Source organism: Vulpes lagopus, chromosome 9, assembly GCF_018345385.1.
Source record: "Vulpes lagopus strain Blue_001 chromosome 9, ASM1834538v1, whole genome shotgun sequence".
Lineage (NCBI taxonomy): Eukaryota > Metazoa > Chordata > Mammalia > Carnivora > Canidae > Vulpes > Vulpes lagopus.
In genome coordinates this window covers 42,937,759-42,963,579 of record NC_054832.1, presented here as the reverse complement: position 1 = coordinate 42,963,579, position 25,821 = coordinate 42,937,759, and the positions used below count along the sequence as shown (strand labels likewise).

The 25,821-nt window shown below is 39.0% G+C and overlaps 1 protein-coding gene across 1 annotated transcript; it reads right to left on the bottom strand.

The window, feature by feature from the left end:
- Positions 1-22,031: 22,031 nt before the first annotated feature.
- On the bottom strand, positions 22,032-22,772 carry LOC121498857 (cystatin-C-like). Its single transcript, XM_041769162.1, has one exon. The coding sequence runs from the start codon at positions 22,755-22,757 to the stop codon at positions 22,302-22,304; it is 456 nt and encodes a 151-aa protein (XP_041625096.1). The 5' UTR covers positions 22,758-22,772; the 3' UTR covers positions 22,032-22,301.
- Positions 22,773-25,821: the final 3,049 nt, after the last annotated feature.

The following is a 25,821-nucleotide window of genomic DNA, read 5'->3' as shown; positions in this document are numbered from 1 at the left end:
AATAGTAACAACCACTATGCAAGGATATAGTAAGCATGTTATGTTCACATCAATGTTGAGTATATAGGAAAGTGTAGACAAAATAACTGGAAGGACACCCATGGTGGCAGCAAATATTTAGTGCATCCTTACATGTACTATTGATTGTTTTAAGGTGCTGGACATATGGCTCTGACAAAACACTATTTTATTTACCTGTATAGTGTTGGATTGGATAGTGAAGAGACTTCCACTGTTATTCTATATGTTATTATATTGTTTGAATTTCTTCTTGCCAGGTATGTAATAATATGTCACGTTAGGGGCCCCTGAGTGGCTCAGTGGTTGAGCATCTGCCTTTGGCTCAGGGTATGATCCCGGGGTCCTGGGATCGAGTCCCGCATCAGGCTTCCCGCAGGAAGCCTGCTTCTCCCTCTGCCTGTATCTCTGCCTCTGTGTGTGTTTCTCTCGTGAATAAATAAATAAAATCTTAAAAAAATATATGCCACTTTCATGAGTCTAAAATACAAGATAAAAAGAGAAAAAACAGGGATGCCTGGGTGGCTCAGCAGTTAAGTGTCTGCCTTCTACCCAGGGCTTGATCCTGGAGAACTGGGATCAAGTCCCACATCGGCTCCCTGAATGGAGCCTGCTTCTCTCTGTCTATGTCTCTGCCTCTCTCTCTGTGTTTCTCATGAATAAATAAATAAAATTTTAAAAAAGGAGAGAGAAAAAACAAGTCCTTGTCCATTTGAATCTTATCTCATTCTATTGGTATGAAATCAAATTGAACTATTTTGATAAGTATGTATTTAGATACTTTTGCATTCACATTTCCTGATCTATCTACCAGCAAGGGACTAAAATAGTGTTTATACATATACTGAAATTTTTAGGGTTAATATGTAGTTTGCTTTCATATATATTATGAAGGGAAACAATTTGAGACACATCCAGAAATCACTATCTGAAGGGCCATATGATGTTAGGAAACTTCAAAGAAATTTTCCATTTCTTTAGTTAGGGCATATATGGAGGCAAAAAAATGTGTTTTGTGGGTGATACTTTAATTTGAGAAGGAAGAAAGAGCTTGTACAAGTAATTTGAAATAAATCATTTTAAGCAGATGCATATTCATTCAAAACAAGTAATTATACCTGTGTTTATACAACATTTATAATTTATCTAGTTTCTTTCAAAATGATGTTCTCTATCTCAGTTAGAGTTATCTCAGAGTTAGTTTTACAGCCTATATTCCACAGACTATGGTGTGAGGGAAAATAGAAGCACTTCCACGGCCTTTCCCCTTCCTCGTGTCAGTCTTTATTAATCAGAATTGTTGGAGGAGGTATAAATACCTCTCAAGGAACAGGGGAGTTCTTCTCTGTCCATATTGAATTTGAGGTGGTCAATTTAGTAGGATCCAGAACTCAGGAAAGTGGCCAACAGGTGATACGACAGGTTAGGAGTCTCAGGTACCAAAATGGTAGCTGAAGCCGGGATGTGACTACAGTGTAGCCAAGGAGGTACCTGTACGGAACAAGATAGGCTGAGGACAGCAGCAGGAAGGCAGGAGGAGGCACATCCAGGAAGAGAGACCAGATCAGGGAAAAGGGGTGTCAGCAGCAACGGGAAGAAACATCCAACTTGCTGTTCACCCACACTTACCTTCTAGATTCTTTCCTTGACCTCTGAGTCATTACTTAGATATTAAGAAGGTTCCGGATGCAACTGTGCCAGTCATAGAACCGAGTCTCACCATTGGTTTATGGGTTTTGCTTAGAAAAATATTTTATGATTCTGTAGACTACTTGGCCAATTTGATTGCAACTGAAAATTGAAGAGGTTTAATTTAGCTGTTTATGTAGTCATTCGAGTGTCCTACTTTTCTGTGATTTTTTTTAATCTTTTAAGGATTCATGACAACTGGCATCTATCATATCTTCTAGCCAAGTCTGCTCATTGTATACACATATCCTTCATTAATACAGATTTGTGCTTTATTTGGTTGATGTCGACATTGGTTTGTAGAATATGCTTCCGAATGAGATAAAAAAAAACCCCTTAACTTTAGTTACATTGTTAACATTGATAAAACTAAATCAATAAAAGCACTAACATGTCTCATAGGCTGTGCTGACTTTTATAAATGAGAAGGAATTGGAAATTCAGATATACTTCAGAATGGTAGGGTTTTTGGAATAATTCAGTTTTTAGAAGTAATTCAGGGGATCCCTGGGTGGCGCAGCGGTTTGGCACCTGCCTTTGGCCCAGGGCGCGATCCTGGAGACCAGGGATCGAATCCCACATCAGGCTCCCGGCGCATGGAGCCTGCTTCTCCCTCCGCCTGTGTCTCTGCCTCTCTCTTTCTCTCTGTATGACTATCATAAATAAATAAAGATTAAAAAAAAAAAAAAAAAGAATGCTTTAAAAAAAAAAAAAAAAAAAAGAAGTAATTCAATTTTTTTTCCCAGAAAAGTAGGGTTATACTTTCTTTAGGGCTGATTTATGTGTTTTCAACAGAAATGATCAAATTAATCAAATGCTAAGTTTACTCTTTTCTTCATGCTACATGGATTCAGTTGGTCTACAAAGGTTGTTTGGTTGAATTTACACCAGTTTAGCAATGTGTGCATTAAAGCTGCATTTGCCCCGAATAAAGAGCTGATTTCTCAGGCCCCCAAACACACCAGGAGTTAAATACCACTTATCCAGTCAAATAAGAGGTATTTTTGAAGCATTACAAAAGGAGAGAATAGACAAATATTATGGTCCAGTGATTCTGATAAATACAAACGATCCAAAACCTTCAATCCAAGAATCGAGTATAAGCAACGCCCAGTTTTCCTGAACTCCCTGGAGAAGAAATAATGGAAATAATTGCAATGCTGGAGAAAAGCTTAGCAAATAAGGGTCTAGCTAGGTTTCCTGTACAAGGCCTGGCAAAGGAAAAAAAAAAATTGCAGAACCTCACACACGGTGTAGGTGAGCGCTGGAAGTTCCGATTGCTTATCTGCGCTCTCCAACCTTTGGCTACGTGCCCACCTTCAGGGCAGACCCTGTCATCCTTGGCATGAAACAGAATGAGGTGATCTGAACCTAGGAGTCTATTTCTTCCCTAGATGCATGTGTACGGTTCCTATTAATTTTAATGAGAATTATGTTTGCACATTGAGGCAAGATAAATCCCTTTGGGAGGAATCTTGCCCTTGGATGCATACGCATAATTTCCATTAAAGGGACAAAACCCCAGGGGACCCATACATGGGCGCCTGAGGGCAAGCTTTGACCCTCTGCATAAAAAACGCTGCACAAATCACCAGGTCATCTTAAACTTGTAGATGCCAAAAACATAAGAGGTAAGCGAGCATTTATTTAAGCCAGAGTTTTCTATTTGGTTGTTGTGGATCCCTCAGACAATTACCTTCACCGGGTGATAATGTAGGGAAGAAACGACTACCAAGCACCAGACTCTAGTCATAATTAGGATATTGTTAAAGAACAGTAACCAGTATAAGGGGAACAGCATTGTTACTCGTTTTAGAGCAAGAATACAGCCGAAATGAGAGACACAATGAAAATTGCGTTAATGAAGAAAGTAACCTACTTCACAGCCTCTTGCCTCCGAAAGACGTCGAAGATTATGGACAATTTAAATCTTTTCATCAGTGAATCCGGTGTGAAAACTTTTTAAGTGGCCCTAATATATAATGAATAATCTCAGGGCAGGGATCTGTTTGAAGGAGATATGATTGATGGTCTATCATTCCTAATTCACTGTTTATACTGGTAGCGAGCCTACTGGGAAAATGCCTCATTCATCAGGGTATTAGTGAATTCAACCAACGTATGGCACCTTCATTTTAACAAACTAAAGGAGAAAAGCTAAATGGAGGAAATTGACAACCATCTCTGATTCTATGATAATGCAATTAGGCTGCTCCTCTCCAGAGCTTTTGCTAATTCACAAAACAGCTTCAGTCGGCAGGTCATAAATATATGATCATTTTTCACACTTTGAAAAGTAATGATGCCTTGACATGAATCAATAAATCTTGGTGAAGTCCTTTATACTTTTTATGTTCAGCATGCAAGTCAGTTTTAAAACTCATGTGTATTAAATCTGACTTGCTATCCAGCCTGTGTTTACATAATCTAATTTAACAAAGTCTCAAATAAACGTGTAAATGAAGTGTTTATAGTAAGCACAAGGAAAGTTTCCCTTTCATTGAGAAAGTGTGATATGGTGCATCAAACTATTTTAATTTGCACCCTGAAATACCCATATTTGCAAATGTGCCACATACAGAGAGCTGTTGCTCTTAAAATTTGGTAGTTTCTATATTGAGCTTTGCATGTTATGCTCAATAGATGAATAAAAAAAAATTCTACTGCATATGACACAGTGTGTAATACATTATTTATCTAAAATGGATCCATTGCAAAACATCCAGAAACGTTAATAAACTATCTTCCAGGCCGCAAAAAAAAGTGTTTGCTCATCTTTCTAAAACAATTGCATAAAAATATGTGGCAAACATATATACATGTATTAAGTAGCAAATACACACAGCAGCACAACATTTTTCTAACAATCATAGTTCCGCATGCTCTACGGGGAATAGGAAGATGGACAGGCTAATGAATACAGCAGGTAGCAAGCAGTTGAGGTTTGCTTAAGAATGAATTATCAAACAGCTACAAATTGCCAATTTAAAGAGGTTATACTGTACAGTACATAGCATTTTATTTTTTATTCCTGGAATGGTTGACAATTTTCCTGGATGAAAACTGAAATGATACTAAATCATAAATGTACCTGCTGTGCTGTCATTCCCATTAAAGTCCCCCTTTGTTTTGTTTATTCACTGCTCATGGTTGCAAAAAAAAATGATGTGCTTTACAACTGGGGTGGACAAAGCAGCACTTTCATCAAACACCTGGGTGACAATATATTTTTAAATTAAAAATAAAACAATCGGTGCTTGGCTCATGAGTCTTTCACAGTCATTTGGAATTGTTGATGAAAATAAATATTGCATAGAAAATTGTTTCTGAAGTGTTCATGCCTTCTGCTTCATCTCCATTATTTGGTGTTTGCCATGATGAGTAATTGATAGGATATACTATCTATAAATAGACCGCGTCTTCACAATACAACATGAGGGGGTGATGTGACATCGATCCCCCTGATTGAAATTTCCATTTTGTCTTGTGCTCGGTAAATCTAGCCTTAAGCAGACATATTCCCTACAGGCTCTATCATACAGAGCAAAAGTGGGCCACAGTTGACACACATTACAGGTTCTTAAAAACTTGAATTTTTAAAAACCAGATCATCAGATCACAAACCCTCTCAGGGTAGTTTGGGGAAGCTATCCCGAGAACCCCCTTCAGATGTTCACAGACACCAATTGGTACTTGACAGCTAGTATTACGGGGAGATTTAACATCCTTCAGATCCACGCACAACACGTTGAGCTCCCCTACATTTCTCGTTAGAGTGGATCCTGGTCTGATCTGGGGTGAAATATGCAGTTTCCTCCAAAATAACCACCTTTACTTCAAAACAGGCTGTGAAAAGCGATGTGAAACAACATCTAAAATTATTGGACTGAATCCTGTGTCCTGCCCCCTAATTCTGATCGTGAGTCTGCTGGAGGCCTGGCATCCATTTTATGAAGGTTCTTGCAAGGAAAATATTTGGATTAATGATATAATTTAGTGACAATTTCGTGACAGTAGGTCTAACCTCAGCTGAGTGACAATAGAATTGAAAAAGTCAACCAGTGGGAAAGAAGCCACTGTGGCTGTTGGGGCAGCAGCAGGGAGGCTGCAGGGGTCACTCTGATTGGCATTGTCACTTTCCCCATTCATCAAGCAAGGCCAGACTTCCCGAATCATTTACCAGATGGGGCAGCTCGTCAGTTTAAACACCTGATATGAAGCCATCCGTCATCTGATAACATGATCGTTGGGCTGCAGCTGGCTGGGTGCTCTGCAGCCCGAGTGCACATGTGATGGACTGAAGCCAGGGAGGCAGGCTTAGGCGGGTTGCCCTCCCTTGATAGGATTTGCAGTCCTCCACTGGACCATGGAACAGGTGGAGGCTGAGAGAGAATGAAAAGATTACCATGTGTTGCAGGGATTAGAGCCTTACATACTTACCACTCCACTTGAATACCAATCAAAGCCAGACGACCAAAGTTGAGTCAGACCAACTTCAGGCCTGGCCATGCAACAGAGAATCAGAAGAGATGCAGCAAAAAGAAAAAAAACAAAACAAACCAAAAAACAAAAAACCAAAACAAAACAAAACAAAGCAAAAAACAAAACCGGGAAGCCCTGGTTTCCTGCAGTTCAGAACAACTTTTAACATTTGTAACCTGCCTCAGTTTTTTCCAAACCAATTGGCTAGAGATGAGACTGGTCTCTCAAATTCAACTCTCTCTCTCTCTCTTTTTTTTTTCTTTCTTTCTTTTTTATTTTTTTAAATAAACAAAGCATCTTAAGCATTTTTAAAAGAGAGAGGGAAAAGAGTAATCTCTAGGGAATCATCACAAATCCTGTTATTTTATGCTCACCATGGAGAAAACTAATGCAACAAAGAGAATCAGACAAAGAGACAAATTATGCGCACTTAAACTGAAAGTGTTTATTGCCATGTGAAATATAATTATGCTGATTTAAAATGTTCACTGCTCAAATAGTCTAGAGCTTGCCGGAATCAGGGTTAACCTTTCACTGGAGAACGAGGCTTTTGCTAAATTCCATGGTGGGGTGGTGCAGAAAACAGGGCTGTGCAGAAGGGTGGCCTCCCTTCTCATCCTGGTGGACCATTCTGTGAAACCATCCCTTTATTTGTAAAAATTAAAATCCCTCAATTGGAGAGTCTATCACTGAGATAACAAGTTAACTAGTGAAGACTTAATCCTCTTATGTCCTTAGTGGAATAATATAAAGAAGTTTATTCTGCTTAGCATATGACACCCCTCATTGTCATAATTCCTAGTGAGGGTCTATTCTAGCTTATTTGCTGTTCTCCACCAGCCGTGAGCGAGCTTGTTCTCTCTCTCTGTCTCAGATGAGTGATTTGGTGTCCCCACCCGAAATGGCTTGTATCTCCAAGAAACCTCTCCATGGACATGATTTTGCAGCTGTGAAGGGGTGGAGCCATTTCTGAGGCCGACACTACACATAGCTTTCACTTCCTTTTTTTTCACATTATCTGTTCGGGGTACTTTATCTATTGCCCAGGGACACGCATAGAAGTCCTCATCTGCTCCTACTTAGATACGAACTGTTTTATTTGTTGATTTATTTAGAGAGAGAAGAGGGAGAGAGAAAGAGAGGGGGGGGTGTGTGTGGAGGGAGGGGCAGAGGGAGAGAGGGAACCTTCCAGCTGGCTCCCCACTGAGTGCAGAGCCTGACCAGGGGCTCCATCTCACAACCCTGAGGTCATGAGCTGAGCTGAAATCAAGAGTCAGGTGCTTAACCCACTGAGCCACCCAGGAGCCCCTTAGATGGGAACTTTAAATGATTATTTAAACATGTATGAAAAAAACAAAACCCACAGCACAGCCAACCTCCTAAAGCAATGAGAAGTTTTGCTTCCTTCTCCTTTCCTCACTCATATTTATAGCTAAGTTTTCTGCCCAAATAGTTAACAAAGAATCTCACAAAGATGTCACTGAGCAGAAATAGGGAAAGATGAGTAAGAGGCATGTGTAGTTTAGAGATAGAATGTGGAGAAGAAAGACCAGAAGTTGGTAGTCAGACCCACCCTTGTTCAGACCTCAGTACTGCTGGAATTCACCAGGCAGCTTCAGAAAAGTTAATTTCTCTGAACTAAAAAATGTTAATCTGTGAAATGTTATTATTTAATATACTTTTTGTATTTCTCATGTTTAATCATTCTAGTCTGTGCACAGGGGTATGTCATTGTGGTTTTCATTTTCATGTGTGTGGGGTGTTTTGTTTCAATTAATATTTTCCATTATTAAATATCTTTTTCAATCATTTTAAAAGTTAAACACAGTACTGAATTTAAATAGCTAACAGTGCTTGGCACATGGTAAGATCTCTATGAATAATAGCTGTTATTTTGCTCTATAAACATTGTATAAATCACAATGAGACAATTTATTCACAATAGGCAGCAAAACTTTTGCATTTTAGTTCAATAACATTCATTAAAGGTTTACTTTGCGCCAGTTGCCATGCTGGGGATTAGAGATAAAAAGATACTTAAGACATAGTCCTTCTCCTTTGGGAGTCTAAGCCAAGAATGTTAAAGTTACACAAGGAAAACTTTTTTCATGGTACCCTTTTATTGCTTTTAAAGGTTCTATCCATTATTATAGAACTTAAATCCTAAATTCTTCCCAACATTTTGGTGGAACACATAAAATGGACCTAACACTGCTTGGATTAACATAAAATATGTTAAGATCTTAGGGCATATATTAGAATAGAAGAAGTTTAGTAATTAAAGTAATATACTCTATTGATCTGTGGTTCATGGAAATTCATTTTGCAAAGACTTGAAAGCATGACAGTGCAGTCTACTATGCGAGGCATGAGAATGCGGTATTAAATAAGACGGAGTTTTGCAATTAGTTGAGGTGATAGACATAGAGGTAATTGTTATATGATAGGAAATATGCTATAAAAGATTTGTAATAAATGTGAGGAGAGAACATTGAAAATAATTAATTTTGTGTAGGGCATATGGTCACCAGGGAAATCTTTGTAGGGGAAATAATATTTGAATAATGAGTAGGACTGAAAAGAGGTAAAGTTCATTTTAGGTTGAGAGAATAACACAAAGGCTCTGAGGGACGCCTAACAATGCAAAGAGCATTTCATTTATTCACTCAACAAATGTTTGAAAACAAATGTTTATCAACATTTATATGAGTGGCCCCATACGTGTACACTTTGAAGCACTCTTCTGTTCCAAGAGTGAAACAATGGTAGATAAAATTTTAAGAGTAAAATTTAAAAAATACAGTTGTGCAAAAACATTAAAATACAGCAAGTATCTCTGTGGAGCAGATGCAAAATGGAAGTGCTTGGTAGTCAGCAGAGGTGCCAATGAAGGAATAGGGTTGTCTCTCTCTGGGCACAAAGCCTGCTGGTTCATGCTTGTGGAGTAAAGTGCCCTCTGTGAAGTTAAGAGACGAACCAAACTCACTAATGGAAATCAGGGCTGGGTGAGTAGTTGCTTTCCTGCAAAAGGGAGTAAAATATGGTTCATGTGAAACCGTGGGAGATGGATGAAGCAAAACACAGGCACCTTGTGACCAGAAAAGGAACCAAGCCTCAAGACAACTTTGTGACAGTGACTGTTAGAGAATTTCTCATCTTCAATGTAAGATGTGGCTTTGATGTGACAGATAGGGGAATAGGGTAAAAGCACCACAAGATTAGACATGGAGGAAAAAACAGAAAAGAATCCTGCAGATCAATGATAATCCCTGAAATCACAGGGGCAAAACTCCCTAATCCTACAAAAGTAGTTAAGAAAATAAAAACCATTGTATGTTAATCCAATACCTAATACTTAATATAGCAGGACAACCTGATAAGTATCTGAAAATAAATATATTTAGGATGTTCAGGGAGATGAATGAAGGATTAATATCCATGAAGAACAAACAAATAAATAAACTTATGATAACAGGAAAGAAAAAAAAGGGGTGGATATGAAAATGAGTCAGTTAAAAATCTTGAAAATGGATATAATAGCCAGCGAAATTAAAAGCTCTACAGGTGGCATCAACTCTAGATTAGACATGGGCAAAGAGGAATTTAGAAATTGGGAGAGTGTAATAAATAATTCACCCAGAAGGCAATGGAGTTAGAGATAAGAAGTATGCATACGAAAGAACATTGAAGATATCTGGAGAATACGTGGACAGGCTCCTGTACATGTCTAATGACAATTCCAGAAGAAAATGAGTACCCTGCAGAAAATGCAAAGGAGGAATAATGAGATAGAGCCAACTTCTCAGAAATAATGTATGTCATAGATGCACCAATAGAACCAGCTTGGGAACAACAACTGCCAACCTAGAATTTTATACCCAATTGAATTACCATTTAATATTGAGGCCACAATGAAGACATCTCAGGCACACAAAGACTCAGAGAGATTGCAACAGTCAGACACTAAAAGAACCACACACAGGAAGGGATAGAACACATGCAAAAATTTTGAGCAAAGGGTGCCTGGGTGGCTCAGGGGTTGAGTGTCTAACTTTGGTTCAGGTCATGATCTCAGGGTTCTGGGATTGAGCCCCACATTGGGCTCCCTAATTAGTGAGGAGTCTGCTTCTCCCTCTCCAGCTCCCCCTGTTTGTGCACTCTCTTCCTCTTTCTGCCAAATAAATAAAACCTTAAAAAGCTCCCCAAAACAAACAAACAAAAAAACCAAGGGTATTCAACAGCTTTAACAGCAAAGCACAATAAAAATTTTTTTTTTTTAGCTGATTAGTAAATTTGATAATATACTAATTGGAAAATACAATGTGTGTGTGTTTAGAACAAAGTAAGGGTGGTTAATGTGTAGCTAGAGTAGATTAAAGGCTTTGTGATCTGAGGAAAAAGAATAATAATTTTGAATAATTTTAGACTTTTAAGAAAAAATTCCATTGCTGCTCAGAGTGTTAAGCCCCCTTTCCTGAAGGAGCCCATATCTAATAACTGGTTGAGGTAGGAATCTGAGGGTCTGCTTTTTTTTGTCTCAGAACTGGACAGCTCCAAAGGGTGACCCAACTTCATGACTTCTTAAGGGATCTGCTGAGGTCTCTGTTGCAACTGTGTCTCACTCTTCCCCCTGCCCAGGGATGCTTTTCTTTCTCTTTATAGCATCTCTCAAAAAATCCTTGGCATACAAGTCTCTGTCTCAGAGTCTGTTTCCAGGGAGTCTGACATAGGACCATTGGGAACCAGAGGTGGTCCCAGGAAGCAGAGTCTAAAATGGGATATTAGAGGTGGCTCACTTCCTGACCAGCTGATAGCACAAACTCCATCACTGCTGGTGGATGGAGTCCTGATAATTCCAGGAATGATGTGGCAGTGAAACATTTAAATGACCAATGGTGACACTGGATTTGATACTAGTCAAAAAGAACACACTGGCAAGAATTAGATCTCAGGCATTAAGAGATTTAAGGGAAGTAGTAACTCAATGAACATGGAACTGGTTTTTGTCATCAGTGAGAAGGAAGCACAGTGTTTGGTAGGCCTCCTTGTGTTCTGGAGGAAGCATATTTCACACTTGAGAATATTTCTCTGACTTATTTCTCAAGTGGGGCCCAGAGCAGAGTTCTGCAGCAGGTGTAGGCTGCAGGGCAAGTAGTCCTGACACATGGGCCAGTGACCTTGCAGGTCCAATAATATTAAAGTTTATGTAGTGGGAAAAGACTAGAATATAAGGCAAGCCCCAATAGGAAAATCACAATGGAAATTTCTAGGATTTCAGATTAATGCCTGAGTCCTGGGGAGAAGAAACATCTGATCACGGAAACTCAAGTAACCAAGAGATCAGAGCTGACCCTCATGAGCTGTGTTCAGTCAGAACCATCATGTTATAATGTCAGGAAGGCTTGAAGCAATATGTTAGTAACATGGAAAATGGGTTCAGAAAAGATTGGGGCCAGAACTACAGGAAAGCTTCAATAGCACATGGCACGGGACCCCATGCCACCCACTACTCATGGCTATATACGGGGTTTCTTATTACCAGATATGGAAGAAGGAAAAAGGCCAAGCACAATTTAGGGATGAGTTGACTTTCTATTAGGGATAAAGTTAAAAATGGGAAAAAAATAAAGTTAAAAATGGACTGCTCAGGAGTGCCCCCTGAAAGAGAGTTGTATGAGGAAATCCTCCCAATGGGAAGAGCTTGGGGTGGTGCAACTATTTTGTGTGGAAAGTGAAGTAGCCCAACTAAGAATATACATGGACTCCTGAGCAGGGATGGATAGTTTGGCTAATTACTCAGGAATCTGGGAGGAGAAGGATTGGACGGTTGAGGAGAAGGAATCTTGGAGAAGAGGCATGTGGCTGGACTCATGGAAATTGGCATAAGCATCTTTACATCACAACTAGTATGGAACTGAGAATGTCCAGCATAAAAGAGAGAAACCAGTCAAGCAGACATAATTACTCAGCAATTTGGTCTTGGCAAGCTGTCATCATTAGTTAATCCACTGCTGCAACAATGGGCTTCTGAATGGAGCCACCATAGTGGCAGGGATAGAGTCCATGGTGGGCCCTGGCAAATGGACTCCCACTTGCCAGGCCTGATCCAGCGACTGCTATTGCCAGATGTCTCACTTGCTACCACAGAGACCAAGGCAGAGCCCATTATTGCATTATGTCTCAAAGAGACCAACCTGCCTGTTGATGACAAATTGATTCTATGGGCCTCTATCTTCCCTGGGGGGGAGGGGGAGGCAGCATTTCATTTTGGCTAGAATTAACACATATTCTTTGTCTTTCCTGCCTGTAGAGTCTCAGATGATACAGATGGTTTGATTCAGTGACACAGAATATCACAAAAATCACCTCATAATAATGCATCTATTTTGTAACAAGTGAAGTGTGAGTGTGGCACATGGGATCCATGGGATCCATGGGATCCATAATCCTATAACCTTCCGCCCCTCTTGGAAGTTGGGAAGCAATAAAAACATTGGCAAAATATTGTTCCATTGTATGGATATATATTATGATTTGTAATGTATTGGAACACATAGAATTTGTATCATATTGCTACTTTTGGTTATTACCTGAAATCTCATATGAACATTCATGTACAAGTCTTTATGTTGACATTTGTTTTTGTTTCTTATGGGTAAATGCCTAGAAGTGTAATTGCTGGGTCTTAGGGTAGGTAAATATTTAACTTTACAAAAGAACTACCAGATTGTTTTCCAAAGTAGCTGTACTATTTTGTATTCCTAAGAACAATGTACAAAGTTCTAGTTACTTCACATCTTGCTAGGATTTGCTATGGTCTGGGTTTTTTTTTTTTTTTTTTAAATGTGTCATTCTAGTAGAGGCATTAGTACTTTTTCATTGTGTTTTTAATGTGTACTTCTGTAATGAATGATGATGTTGAGCATCATTTTATGTGCATATTTGTCATCCATATCTCTTAGGTGAAGTGTCTGTTCAAAGCTTTTAACTATTAAAATTTTTTTGTCTTTTTATCATTGAATTGTTGGAATTCTTTATATATTCTGAATTCAAGACTTTGGGTATTTCTTTTGCAAATATTCTCTCCAGGTATGTGCCTTCTCTTTTCATTTTCTTAGCAGTGTATTTTGAAAAATAGTTTTAAGTTTTGATGAAGTCCAGTTTATACATTTTTCTTTTATGATTTGCACCTTTTGTGTAAACTAAGAAATTATTGCCCAACCTAACATCACAACAATTTTTCTCCCAGATTTTCTTCCAAAGTTCTATAGTTTTAGGTTATACATTTAGGTCTATAGTCCTTTTCAGTAAAATATTTTATATGGTATTAGGTAAGGGTTGAGGTTCACTTTTTTTGGCATATAGATGTTCTATTACCATTTGTTGAAAATGGTATTTTTTTAAATTTTGTTTTATTTAAATTCAATTAATTAAAAAATTCAATTAACATATAGTGTATTATCAGCTTCAGAGGTAAGGTTCAGTGATTCACCAGTTGCATATAACACCCAGTGCTCATTACAACAAGTGCCCTCCTTAATGCCCATCACCCAGTTACCCCATCCTCCCAACTCATCACCCCTTCAGCAACCCTCAGTTTGTTCCCTGTGGTTAAGAGTTTCTTACGGTTTGTCTCCTTCTCTGATTTTGTCTTATTTTATTTTTCCCTCCCTTCCCCTATGATCCTCTGTTTTGTTACTTAAATTCCACGTATGAGTGAGATTATATGATAATTGTCTTTCTTTTACTGACTTATATCACTTCGCATAATACCCTCTGGCTTTATCCATATTGTTGCAAATGGTAACATTTTTTTCTGATGGCTGAGTAATATTCCATTATATATATATATATATAGACCACATCTTTATCCATTCATCTGTCAATGGACATCTGGGCTCTTTCCATAGTTTGGCCATTGTGGACATTGCTGCCAAAAAGATTGGGGTGTAGGTGCTCCTTCAGGTCACTATGTTTGTATTCTTTGGGTAAATACCCAGTAGTGGAATTGCTGGGGCATGAGGTAGTTCTGTTTTTAACTTTTTCAGGAACCTCCATGCTGTTTTCCAGAGTGGCTGCCCCAGTTTGTCTTCCCACCAGCAGTGTACAAGGGTTCCTCTGTCTTCACATCCTCCAACATCTGTCATTTCCTGAGTTGTTAATTTTAGCCATTCTGACCTATATGAGGTGATATTTCATTGTTGTTTTGATTTGTATTTCCCTGAAGCCAAGTGATGTGGAACATTTTTTCATGTATCTGTTGGCCGTGTGTGTAGATCTTCTTTGAAGAAATGTCTGTTCATGTCTTCTGCCCATTTCTTGACTGGATTATTTGTTTTTTGGGTGTTGAGTTTGATAAGTTCTTCATAGATCTTTTTTTTTTTATTTCTTTTTTTTTCTTTTTTATTTATGATAGTCATACAGAGAGAGAGAGAGAGGCAGAGACACAGGCAGAGGGAGAAGCAGGCCCTATGCACCGGGAGCCCGACGCGGGATTCGATCCCGGGTCTCCAAGATCGCGCCCTGGGCCAAAGGCAGGCGCCAAACCGCTGCGCCACCCAGGGATCCCCTTCATAGATCTTTGATACTGGTCCTTTATCTGATAAGACATTTGCAAATATCTTCTGCCATTCTGTAGGTTGTCTTTTGGTTTTGTCGACTGTTCTCTTTGTTGTGCAAAAGCTTTTTATCTTGATGGAGTCCCAATAGTTAATTTTTGCCTTTGATTCCCTTCCCTTTGGAAATGTGTCTTGCAAGAAGTTGCTGAGTTGAGGTTGAAGAGGTTGCTGTCTGTGTTCTCTAGGATTTTGATGGATTCCAGTCTCACATTTAGGTCTTTCATCCATTTTGAGTTTATCTTTGTGTATGGTGTAAGAGAATAGTCCAGTTTCATTCTTCTACATGTGGCTGTCCAATTTTCCCAGCACATTTGTTGAAGAGACTGTTTTTTTTTCCCCCATTGCAGAGTTGTTCATGCTTTGTTGAAGATTAGCCGACCATAGACTTGAAGGTCCATATCTGGGTTCTCTATTCTGTTCCATTGATCTCTGTATCTGTTTTTATGCCAGTACCACACATTGCAATAGAGCTTGAAGTCTGGAATTGTGGTGCCACTAACTTTGATTTTCTTTTTCAACGTAATTTGGCTGTTAAGGGTTGTTGAAAACAATATTATCTGTCCATTGAATTAACTTGGTATCTTTATCCAAAAGAGACCATATGCATGTAGATGGCCTAAGACAATTAAAGAAAATGATAAACTGAGTTTTTTATTGCAGTTTTAGATTTAAAGAATAACTAAACTGATCATAAATAAAATTCGATTTACCCTACCTACTTCTACCCCTCATGTCCATAGAGAGTTTGGCCTATTATTGGCATTTTGCATTTATACAATACATTTGTTGCAATAAATGAACAAATATTGACGTGTTATTATCAGGTATAGTCAATAGTTATGTTAAGATTCATGCTTTGCATTGTACAGTTCTATGGGTTTTGAATAAATAAATAATTTTTTTTATTTATTTATTTTAGAGTGGGAAAGAGCACAAAAGAGAGTATGAATGGAGGGGAGGGGCAGAGAGAGAGAGAGGGAGAAGCAGACTCCCCACTGCCTGAGCCAAAGGCAGATGCTTAACCGACTGAGCCACCCAGGCAATAAATAAATAAATAATTTCAAATGATTATTCATAATTTAAAACAATTTGCCTAATGCCATGTATGTATTCACCATTACAGTTTTATTTAGCCATCTGTACATTTTGTTTGGTGAGGTGTCTGTTCTGATCACTTTGACATTTTTTTTTTTAATTTTTAAAAATTTATTTATGATAGTCACACACACAGAGAGAGAGAGTCAGAGACACAGGCAGAGGGAGAAGCAGGCTCCATGCACCGGGAGCCCGATGTGGGATTCGATCTCACGTCTCCAGGATCGCGCCCTGGGCCAAAGGCAGGCGCCAAACCGCTGCGCCACCCAGGGATCCCCCTTATTGTTCAGTTTAGAAAGTTCTCTGTGTATTCTGAGTATAAGTCCTTTCTTGAATATAATATTTTATAAATATTTTCTCCAAGTTTGTGGCTTGTCTCTTCACCTAAGAAACTTTTTTTTTTTTTTTAAATTTATTTATGATAGTCACAGAGAGACAGAGAGAGAAGCAGAGACATAGGCAGAGGGAGAAACAGGCTCCATGCACCGGGAGCCTGATGTGGGATTCGATCCCGGGTCTCCAGGATCGCGCCCTGGGCCAAAGGCAAGTGCCAAACCACTGCGCCACCCAGGGATCCCCACCTAAGAAACTTTTAAACTAAGTTTTTCTGTAAAAAATTTTCAGTAAGTACTAAAAGAAATGCAATCAATAGCTTACAAATCAATACAGAAACTAAACAGCATTAGAAAGCATCTTCCATAGATGGAAGAATGTTAGACAAAAGATGCAAATACCAAATGGTAATTGGAAAGCAAAAAAAATGGAAACAATAGACATATGGCGAAATATGTTAATCACATGTATGAACATATCAAACTCTCCTATTAAAGGACATCTCATATCAAACCAGACTAAAAATGTGTTACTGAGAACATATAGAAGAGTTGATAATCAATAAATGGAAAGGGGGTGCCTGAGTGACTCATTTGGTTAAGCATCCAACTCAGGTCATGATCTCAGGGCTCTGGGATCAGGATGGAGTTGCATCAGGCTCTGTGCTCAGCAGGGAGTTTGCTTGAGATTCTTGTTCTCCCTCTTCCTCTCCCTCTCCCTCTCCCCATGCAGGCATGCATTCTCTCTCTCCCTCAAGTAATAAATAAATCTTTGGGGAAAAAGAAAGAAAATGGAAAAATAAATAGTTGAGTACATACTTTGGAAATAATAATCAAAATAAAGTTATTTTAGCAATGTTGATATTAAAAAAAAGAGAATTTAGCATGTATTCCTGGAATGCAAAGATAATTTGCCACCAGAAACAAATGTAATAACATAAAATACCCTATTTCCAAATTAAAGAAGGAAAAAACATGTTAGTATATGAATGGATACATAAGCATTTGACAAAATGCAACATTTAAGTGTAGTCAAATAATGTTGCTGGGCAGTAGTTAAAATCAATTAACTAGATTAACTAGACCTGAAAGCATTTCAACATAGATATATTTTGAAACTGTGATGTTGAACAAAAAATATTATAAAATAACATCTATTATATGATATTTGTATAAAGTTTAATTACTTGTGATATCAGTATCCTTCTGTAATAACTGGATATATATAATCTATTATATTGAAAAAGTATAAAAATATCTTCAGGAAAGATAAACATTACATTCATAATAGTTTTTACTTCTGGGGAGAGAGAGTACTCAGAAGGTTTAAACTTTATTTGTAATATATGCAATTAAAATCAGAAGCTAAACAATAAGTAGTATTTATTGAGTTCTCTTTTTCAAAGATATTTTTTAGACACTGAAGACACTGAGATGAGTGAGTCATGATATCTATTTTCAAAAAATTCTCATTTCAGGAGATGAGATCTAATTGCATTTATATAGATAAAAGGAAGGCACTCATTGGTTCTCATCTGAATTACCACAACAGTGATTCCATTAAATGCTCCACATAGGTCCCCGATTACTACTGCTAAGAGATCTGGGTAGCATATATGGGCATTACTAATACAACTGCACATAGAGCATTTGCTTGTTGCTCATATTAGGAGAAAAATGTAAATCTTTTTTTTTAAGTTTCTTTTAAAAAATATTTTATTTATTTATTCATGAGAGACACAGAGAGAGGCAGAGACATAGGCAGAGGGAGAAGCAGGCTCTCCACAGGGAGCCCGATGTGGGACTTGATCCCAGGACCCCAGGATCACGACTTGAGCTGAAAGCAAATGTTCAACCATTGAGCCACCCAGGCATCTGAAAGATATAAATCTCAAGTCTACTTCCTAGTAAAAGATAGTACATTGTGTATTGTGCTTTATGAGACCATCAATCCATAGGTAACAGACATCATTCTTCCCCCAGCCCCTCTTTTAATCTAGGCAAATGGCCTGGGCATTTAGTACAAAAATTGCCCTAGTGAAATCAGCCTATAATTGGCTTGTTCCTGTAAGAGAATTAAGTTGAGACCCACAGAGGAAGGCAGGATGGATAGGAGCTAGGAATGGAATCCAGGAGGCAGAGGTGGAGACAGGATCAAAGGATACCCAGCCCTGGGAGAGAATCCCAATTCACAGGACTGCAAGTAAAAAAAAGAGAAAAAAATCATTCTAAACCTTCTCTCTATGCCACTTATCAGAAAATCTTCCTCTTTATTTAGTGAAACATTGATTCTTTCTCATGGTTAATTGCTCTAAATTAAATAAAATGTTTCTCAGAAACAATATGAAATACATTTAGATATTTTCCTATACATTTGGAATACTCTAAAAAGCCATTTACAACCCTTAAAATGATTGGCTCCATTTAAACTTCCTGTTCTGTAAATGAATCAGAATCAATAAAACATTTTATAGTTCTGACTATATTTAGTAAAATGGTTCCTTCCAAACAACACACACTATACCTAATATTCAAATTTGTTTTATGTCCAACCTACTCAAAATAAAATGTAAGCTGCAATGAAGACCCAGGGAGTAATATAAATACACGCAGGGTAGAAGGACCATCTATGTTATATTTCAGAATGGGTTTTATTGTATCCACCCAATATTCAATATTTATGAACAGAGAAGTTGCATGAATTTTCCTTTTGCACGATAATTAAGAATGAAGTTAATGTGAAAGTATGTTAGTATGGAGTCTTCAAAAAAAAGTATATGTTTTTAATAATGATATGTTTTGATAATGATAAACAGAAAAAATTCTGAAGCCAAATATTTAACTTTTGATAGTCCAAAGTTATGCTTTTTAACTGCAGATGGTTATGCCTTTTAATCATAGAAGAAATTTCAAGATAATTGGTGGTGTGTGTGTGTGCGGTAATATAGGTTAAAAAACAGCAAAAGCCTTGTGATCCATGGTAAAAATTTTTTCAACAAGCATCCAAAATTTGAAGAAGTCTAATTGAAATTTTTGTTTTTCTTTGTCTTGTAGAGTGACATAGGCATATTTATTTATTCATGAGAGACATGAATTAATTACATGAATTAGGGCCATGTGATTAATTACTTTTAAAATGAAAATTATCAAATAAATATTTCTTATGTATTTGGCATGTCTTAAAGATCCATGCATGGTCTCAAATGAAAGGTAACAGAATTTGGGATTGTTTGGCTTGGATATTAGAAGGATAATGGATTATTATGAGAAGAACTTTCTTCATCTCCACAAAAGACAAAGCAAGAGGAAATGAGCTTAAATTATTTTAAAAGAAGGTGAGTCAACATGGCTATAACTCCAACATCATTTTGACTAAGTTCACCAGTTAACAGGGTTCCACTTAAATGACTGATTGGATCAATTCAACAAACAATCCATCAGCCAGTTATTTTGGCAAAGAATGCAAATGCAAAGGCTTTGATTAGAAGGAAGTACTCCTTTAATTAAACATTAGGGCATAAATTCAAGTAAGATTATAGACTCTATCCCTAACAGTCTTTCAAATTAAAGTAGACAGCTCTATAGATTGAATGGTTTAATCAGTCAATGAATATTTATTTAGTACCTACTTTGTTCTTAGCATTGAACTATTGAAAAGAAGGGACTAGAAAAGAGAATCAATTGAATAACTTACAGTCTGTTATGGATTGAGTTGTTTCCCCCAAAAAAGATATGCTGAAGTTGTAGATGTGACCTTATTTGGAAAGAGGGTCTTTGCAGATGTAATTAGGTGAAGATGACATTGTTAGGATAGGCACCAATCTGATATAAAGGATGTCCTTATAAGAAGAGAAGACAGAGATAAGGAGGGGAAGGTGGCCATATGAAGACAGAGAGGGGCAAGGCCATATAGGGATGAAGGTAGAAATTGGAGTTGATGCATGTACAGGACACAGAAAGCCAAAGATTATGGCAACCATTGGAAACCAGGAAATAGGCAAGGAAAAGTTTGTCTCTCAGAGCTTTCAGAAATAAACAATTCTACCAACAATTGGATTTTCAACTTCTAGCCCCCAGAACTGTGAGATAACAAATTTCTGTTGTTTTAAGCCACCCAGTGTATGGGTACTTTGTGATGGCAACCCTAGGAAATGAATACATGTTTTTTTTTTTTTTAATGATTTTTTCTCAATTACACTAAAATACAATCTAATCTTTTATAAGTCATCAACTTATTCTTTCTTGTCATTGATTTTTAAAATCCAGCTTTATGGGCATATAATTCACGTATGATAGCATTTACCCATTTAAACTGTATAGTTAATAAACATTGGCCTGGAAACTAAAACTACTGGAAGGAAACATAGGTGAAAATGTTCTTGATATTGGTCTGGGCAATGATTTTTTTTAATATGGTCGCAAAGCATAGACAAACAAAGCAAAAGCAAAGAGTCAGTGTTGCATCAAACTAAGAGGCCTTTGCACCAGACAGGAAACAATCGACAGGGTGTAGAGACAATCTACAGAACGGGAGGAAAATACCTGTAAACCATACATCTGATAAGGGGTTAATATGCAAAATATATAAGGAGCTAAAACAATGCAGGAGCAAGAAAGAAATAGCCCAATAATAATGGGTCAAAGGACCGTTTCTCAAAAGAACATATACTAGTGGCCAACAGGTATATAGAAAGGTATGCAATGTCACTAATTATCAGGGAAAGGCAAATCAAAACCAGAATGAGCCATCACTCCAAGCCTGTTCAGATGGCTTTTATCAAAAAAAACTAACAAAAAAAAATTTTTTTTTAAAGATTTAAAAAATAACAAGTGTTGGTGAGGATGAGAGGAACAAAGAATCCTTGTACTCTGTTAGTGGAAACGTAAACTGGTATGGCCATCTTGGAAAACAGTATGGAGGTTTTTCAAAAGATTTAAAATAATCATACTACCACGTGATCCAGCAACCCCACTTCTCAGTATATTCCAAAGGAAATGAAATCAGAGCTATCTGCCTCCCCATGTTCTCCATAGCATTAGCTATAACAGACAAGAAATTTAGTCTACATGAGTGTTGGCATATGGATGGATGAAAAAATGCGATATGTCTACAGATGGAATATTATTAAGCCTTAAAAGACAAGGAAAGCTTGCCATTTAGGACAAGGTGGAGACCAGAGGACATTACGCCCAGGGAAATAAGCCAGAACAGAAAGACAACTACTGCGTGACCTCACGCATTTGTGGAATCTGAAAAAGTTGAGTTCCTAGAAGCAGAATCTAGAGTGGTAGTTACTAGGAGCTAGGGGTTGGGGGGGAGAAATGGACAAAAGGTGGTCACAGGACACAAAAGTTTCAGTTATGTAAGATGAACAAATTCTGGAGATCTAATGCACAGTACAATGACTATCCTTAATTTTACTGTATTGCACACTTGAGCTTTGCTAAGAGAGTAGATTTTAATTTTTCTCTCACATTCACAAAAAGGGAAGGAACCATGTGAGGTGATGGATACATTAATTAATTCGATTGTGGCAATCATTTTATAAAGTTTGTGTATATTAAAATATTACACGGTATACCTTAAGGAAATTATGTGCTTAAGTAGATTTGAATATATTGACAAATTGTGCAACTATCACCGTGGTCTCACTTTAGAACACTTTTAACATCTCTTTCCCTCTGGACACTGGAAGCAACAAGTCTACTTTTTGTCTCTATGGCTTTAGCTATTCTAGAAATTTCATGTAAACAGAATCCTATAATATATGTGGTCTTTTGTTGCCGGCTTCTTTCTTTCTTTTTTTTTTTTTTTTTAAGTAGCTGAGGTTACTTTTTATTGATTAAGATAGAGCAGAACACGTGTACTACATACTTGTGCATTTGGAGAGCAATGAAAAGAGAAGAGTTACAGTTATTTAGTTGTTCAAAAAAAGCCCCAGAATCCTTCTCTGTCTCCTGGGATCACCAGCATACAGGGGATGTCACTTGAGCAGGGCCAACCTTCTAAGGCTTAGGAGCTCTACAAGGGAATAGGGGAGTTGGAGAGGGGGCTAGAGCAGGTCTTCTATACATCCTGGCAGCTGGACTTCACCAAGGAGGTCTTGCCCAGCCAGGGGACAGTGTATACCTGGAAAGAGCAGAGCGTTTTCCTCATCAGGTGTGGCTGGTCATGAAAGGGACAGTTGTCCAAGTTGGGCTGGGACTTGGTACATGTTGTTCGTCCAATCTCCACCTCCAAGAAGTAGTTCATCCCAGACACAACCTGCTTGCGGGCGCGCAGCACTCGCACGGCGCGGCTGTGGTAGGCGTCGTTGCTCGCCCGGTTGTACTCGCCCACGGCGAAGGCCAGCGCCCGCTGCACGCCCTCCTCCTGCACGTCCGCGTCCATCGCGCCGCCCACCGCGCCGGGCCTGCCGCCTCTCCAGCCGGCCCCGGGACTCACGGCCGCGGCCAGGGCCAGGGCGAGGGCGAGGGCCAGGGCGGCCAGCAGGAGCGGCGGGGTGCGCGGGCGCCCGGCCATGGTGCGCTCGGAGGCGGACGAGCTCCAGGGGCGACGGCGCGAGGCCTGCCGGCTTCTTTCAATTAGCAGAACTTTTTCAAGATTTATTCATATTGTAACATGTCTCAGCCCTTTATTTTGTATTGCCAATAACACTCTATTGTACGAACACACCATTTTTGTTTATTTATTCATCAACTAACGACGCTAAAGTCGTTCCCACTTTTCTTGGCTATCAGAATAATGCCTGTATGGACATTGGTGCAAGAGTTTGCGTAGACATAGTTCTCATTGCTCTTGGGTACATACCTAGGAGTGGATCTCCAGGTCATATGGCAACTCTTTACCATTTTGAGGAAGTGCCAAACTGTTTGTCCAAAGTGGCATTTTTTTAAAAAAAAATTTTCACCAGCAACGTATGAGAATTCTAAACATATTCTTTTTTTTTTTTCTAAACGTATTCTGAGTGTTATTTCATACATTACTTTATAGCAACCCGTGAGGTAGGTACTGGTTATACTACCTCATACATCTGAGCACTCTGAATGGTTGGGAATGGTTGGGTAAATTTTTCATCATTACAAATTTTCTCTGAGCTCTTCTAGATGATTAGGTTTCTAAGCCTCCCTTTTCTTCTTTCCCCCACCCCATTCTCCAGGATACAACAACCTCTGCTTCTCCATACACACTTTTGGAGGCATCCTGGCTGTTTATTGCCTGAACACGATTTCATCTGTGGGACCCTGGGTGACAGGGTTGTACTATCTGTTTGCAGTGTTCAAGGCCAGGAGAAGGGGCAGGGTTCAAGTACAGGCATGGAGGTAAGAGATGCCAAATTGCTTTTATTTTTTTTTCCCTATGGACTTTGTTTTACTTGAACATTCTGTAAGACCTGGAAGATAATTTATTCCTTGAGAACATTAAGGGTAACATCTCACTGGCTCTGGGAGGAAACCATGCTCCCAAATCAGCAGGAGCAGGGTACATGACACAACACTGATGAAACTGTGAATTAAGTAACACTTCTCAGGGGTTTGTGTGGGTTGAAAAGACAAGGGAAAAGAGTTCATGTCTAACATTATGAGAAAAAGAGTAAACAGATTTCATTTTTATCCTCCAAGACTAGTGAGAGTGGACGCAGTGGTGATTTCCATCTTGACTTGAAGCATAATGTGGCTTGCAGTAAGCTGACATCTCTTATGATTTCTTTCATGGTGTGCATTTGTTTTCTGGGAGTGCTCTCACAAATTACCAAGAACCTGAGACGCTTGGGATAACAGAAGTTTATTCTCTCACAGGAGGTTAGAAGTCCAGGATGGAGGTATTAGCGGTGCTCGTTGCCTCTCCTCTCTTCTCCCTTCCGGTGGTTGTAGGTCATCCCAGGCATTCCTTGGCTTGCAGCAACATGACTTCAACCTCTGCCTCCATCGTGACACAGGACCTTCCTCCTCCTGTATCCGTGTCTTCACATGATGTTTCTTCTCCCGTGTTGACTCCCTCTATGTCACTTCTCTTCTCACATGGACACCAGTCAGATTGGATGAAGGGTCCATCCTACTCCAGAATGACCTCATCTTGACATATGTCTTAGCCTTTGCACATATGCAAAGATTTGGACTAATTTGTAAACAAGTTCACATTCACAAGTACCGGAGGTTGGGCTTTCAATATTTCCTTTTTGTGTGTGTTGGGGGGAGAGGGACACAATTCAACCCACAACACAGTAGATTACTGTCAGTGAAGTACACCTCCATTAGTATTAGTTTCTGATGATCTTTGTGGGCTTCAATGTCGGTTGTATGATGAAAAGAAACTACCAGTTATTAAGACAAATGCTGGTCACTATGAATTCAAATCCCTACTATCTCTTTCGAGGTATAGGAAACCAAATTCTTCTTATTTTTTAACTAATTAATTAATTAATTATAGACATAGGGAGAGAGAGAGAGAGAGAGAGAACAAGTGGAGGGAGGAGCAAAGGGAGAGGGACAAGCAGACTCTGTGCTGAGTGTGGAGCCCGACATGGGGTTCAATCGCATGACCTGAGATCACGACCTGAGCTGAAATTCACAGTTGACTGCTGAAACAACTGAGCCACCCAACCCCCCCCCCCCCAGTTTTTATTCTAATAATGCTGCCTTCACTCAGTGTATTTGTGGGAACTTCTCTTTTAGAAGTGACCTAAGGGTCAATAAATTATCTGAATAGTTTCAAATCATGGCCAGTGTTTATTCTTTGAAGAGGTAGTACACTAGTGCAAAGAAAATAGTTAGACTTGGTTGGCTAAAAAGTGGGGTTTAAATTGTTGTTACTCGTGAAGTGACAGTGTCAGTATGGCTCTTTGCTCCAAGTGGAGGAAAACTGGAAAATCTTGTCCAAAGAGTCACGCTCAGTGGGCTTCAACCATAGAGTTTTGTTGTTAAAATGCAGAAACCTGACCACTTGGGTCTTAATCTCCTGGTTTGTCCACTGACCTGCTGGGCCCAGGGCACCCACTACCATTTGAAACTGGTGACCCAGTGTGAAGAGAAGGATCTAACTAACCTGAGTCCTTCAGAGGTACTACCTGGAGGAATTTCCAGGCAGGGTTGAAGAGGAAGTCTCCCTTCCTTGGCGTCTTTCAATTCTCATAGACTCTTTTGCCACCACAGTGTGTGTTCTTAGTCAGACAAATCTCTTTACATATGTGCACAGCCATTATCTACAGAGTTGCCATGGTAGGAGTGCTCTGATACCTCACGGGCCCAGAAACACCTATCCTGATCTTTACATGCCTTCTGGAGAGTAGAGCAAGCATTGAGTCCATCCCGTGGTCCACCTCCATTGCCTTTTGGAGATGGTTTGGGAAGCGATTTAGAATATGGGTCTGGGGGGCACCTGGGTGGTTCAGTGGTTGAGTGTCTGCCTTTGGCTCAGGTCATGATCCTGGGGTCCTGGGATCAGGTCCTGCATCGAGCTCCCCGCAGGGAGCCTGCTTCTCCCTCTGCCTGTGTCTCTGCCTCTGCCTGTGTCTCTCATGAATACGTAAATAATAATAATAATAAAAAGAACATGGGTCTGGTGACACACCGTGCAGATGTGAATC

What these genes read in the sequence shown, in the direction of transcription:
- LOC121498857 (XM_041769162.1), bottom strand. Translation starts at nt 22,757, where the DNA reads ATGGCCGGGCGCCCGCGCACCCCGCCGCTCCTGCTGGCCGCCCTGGCC.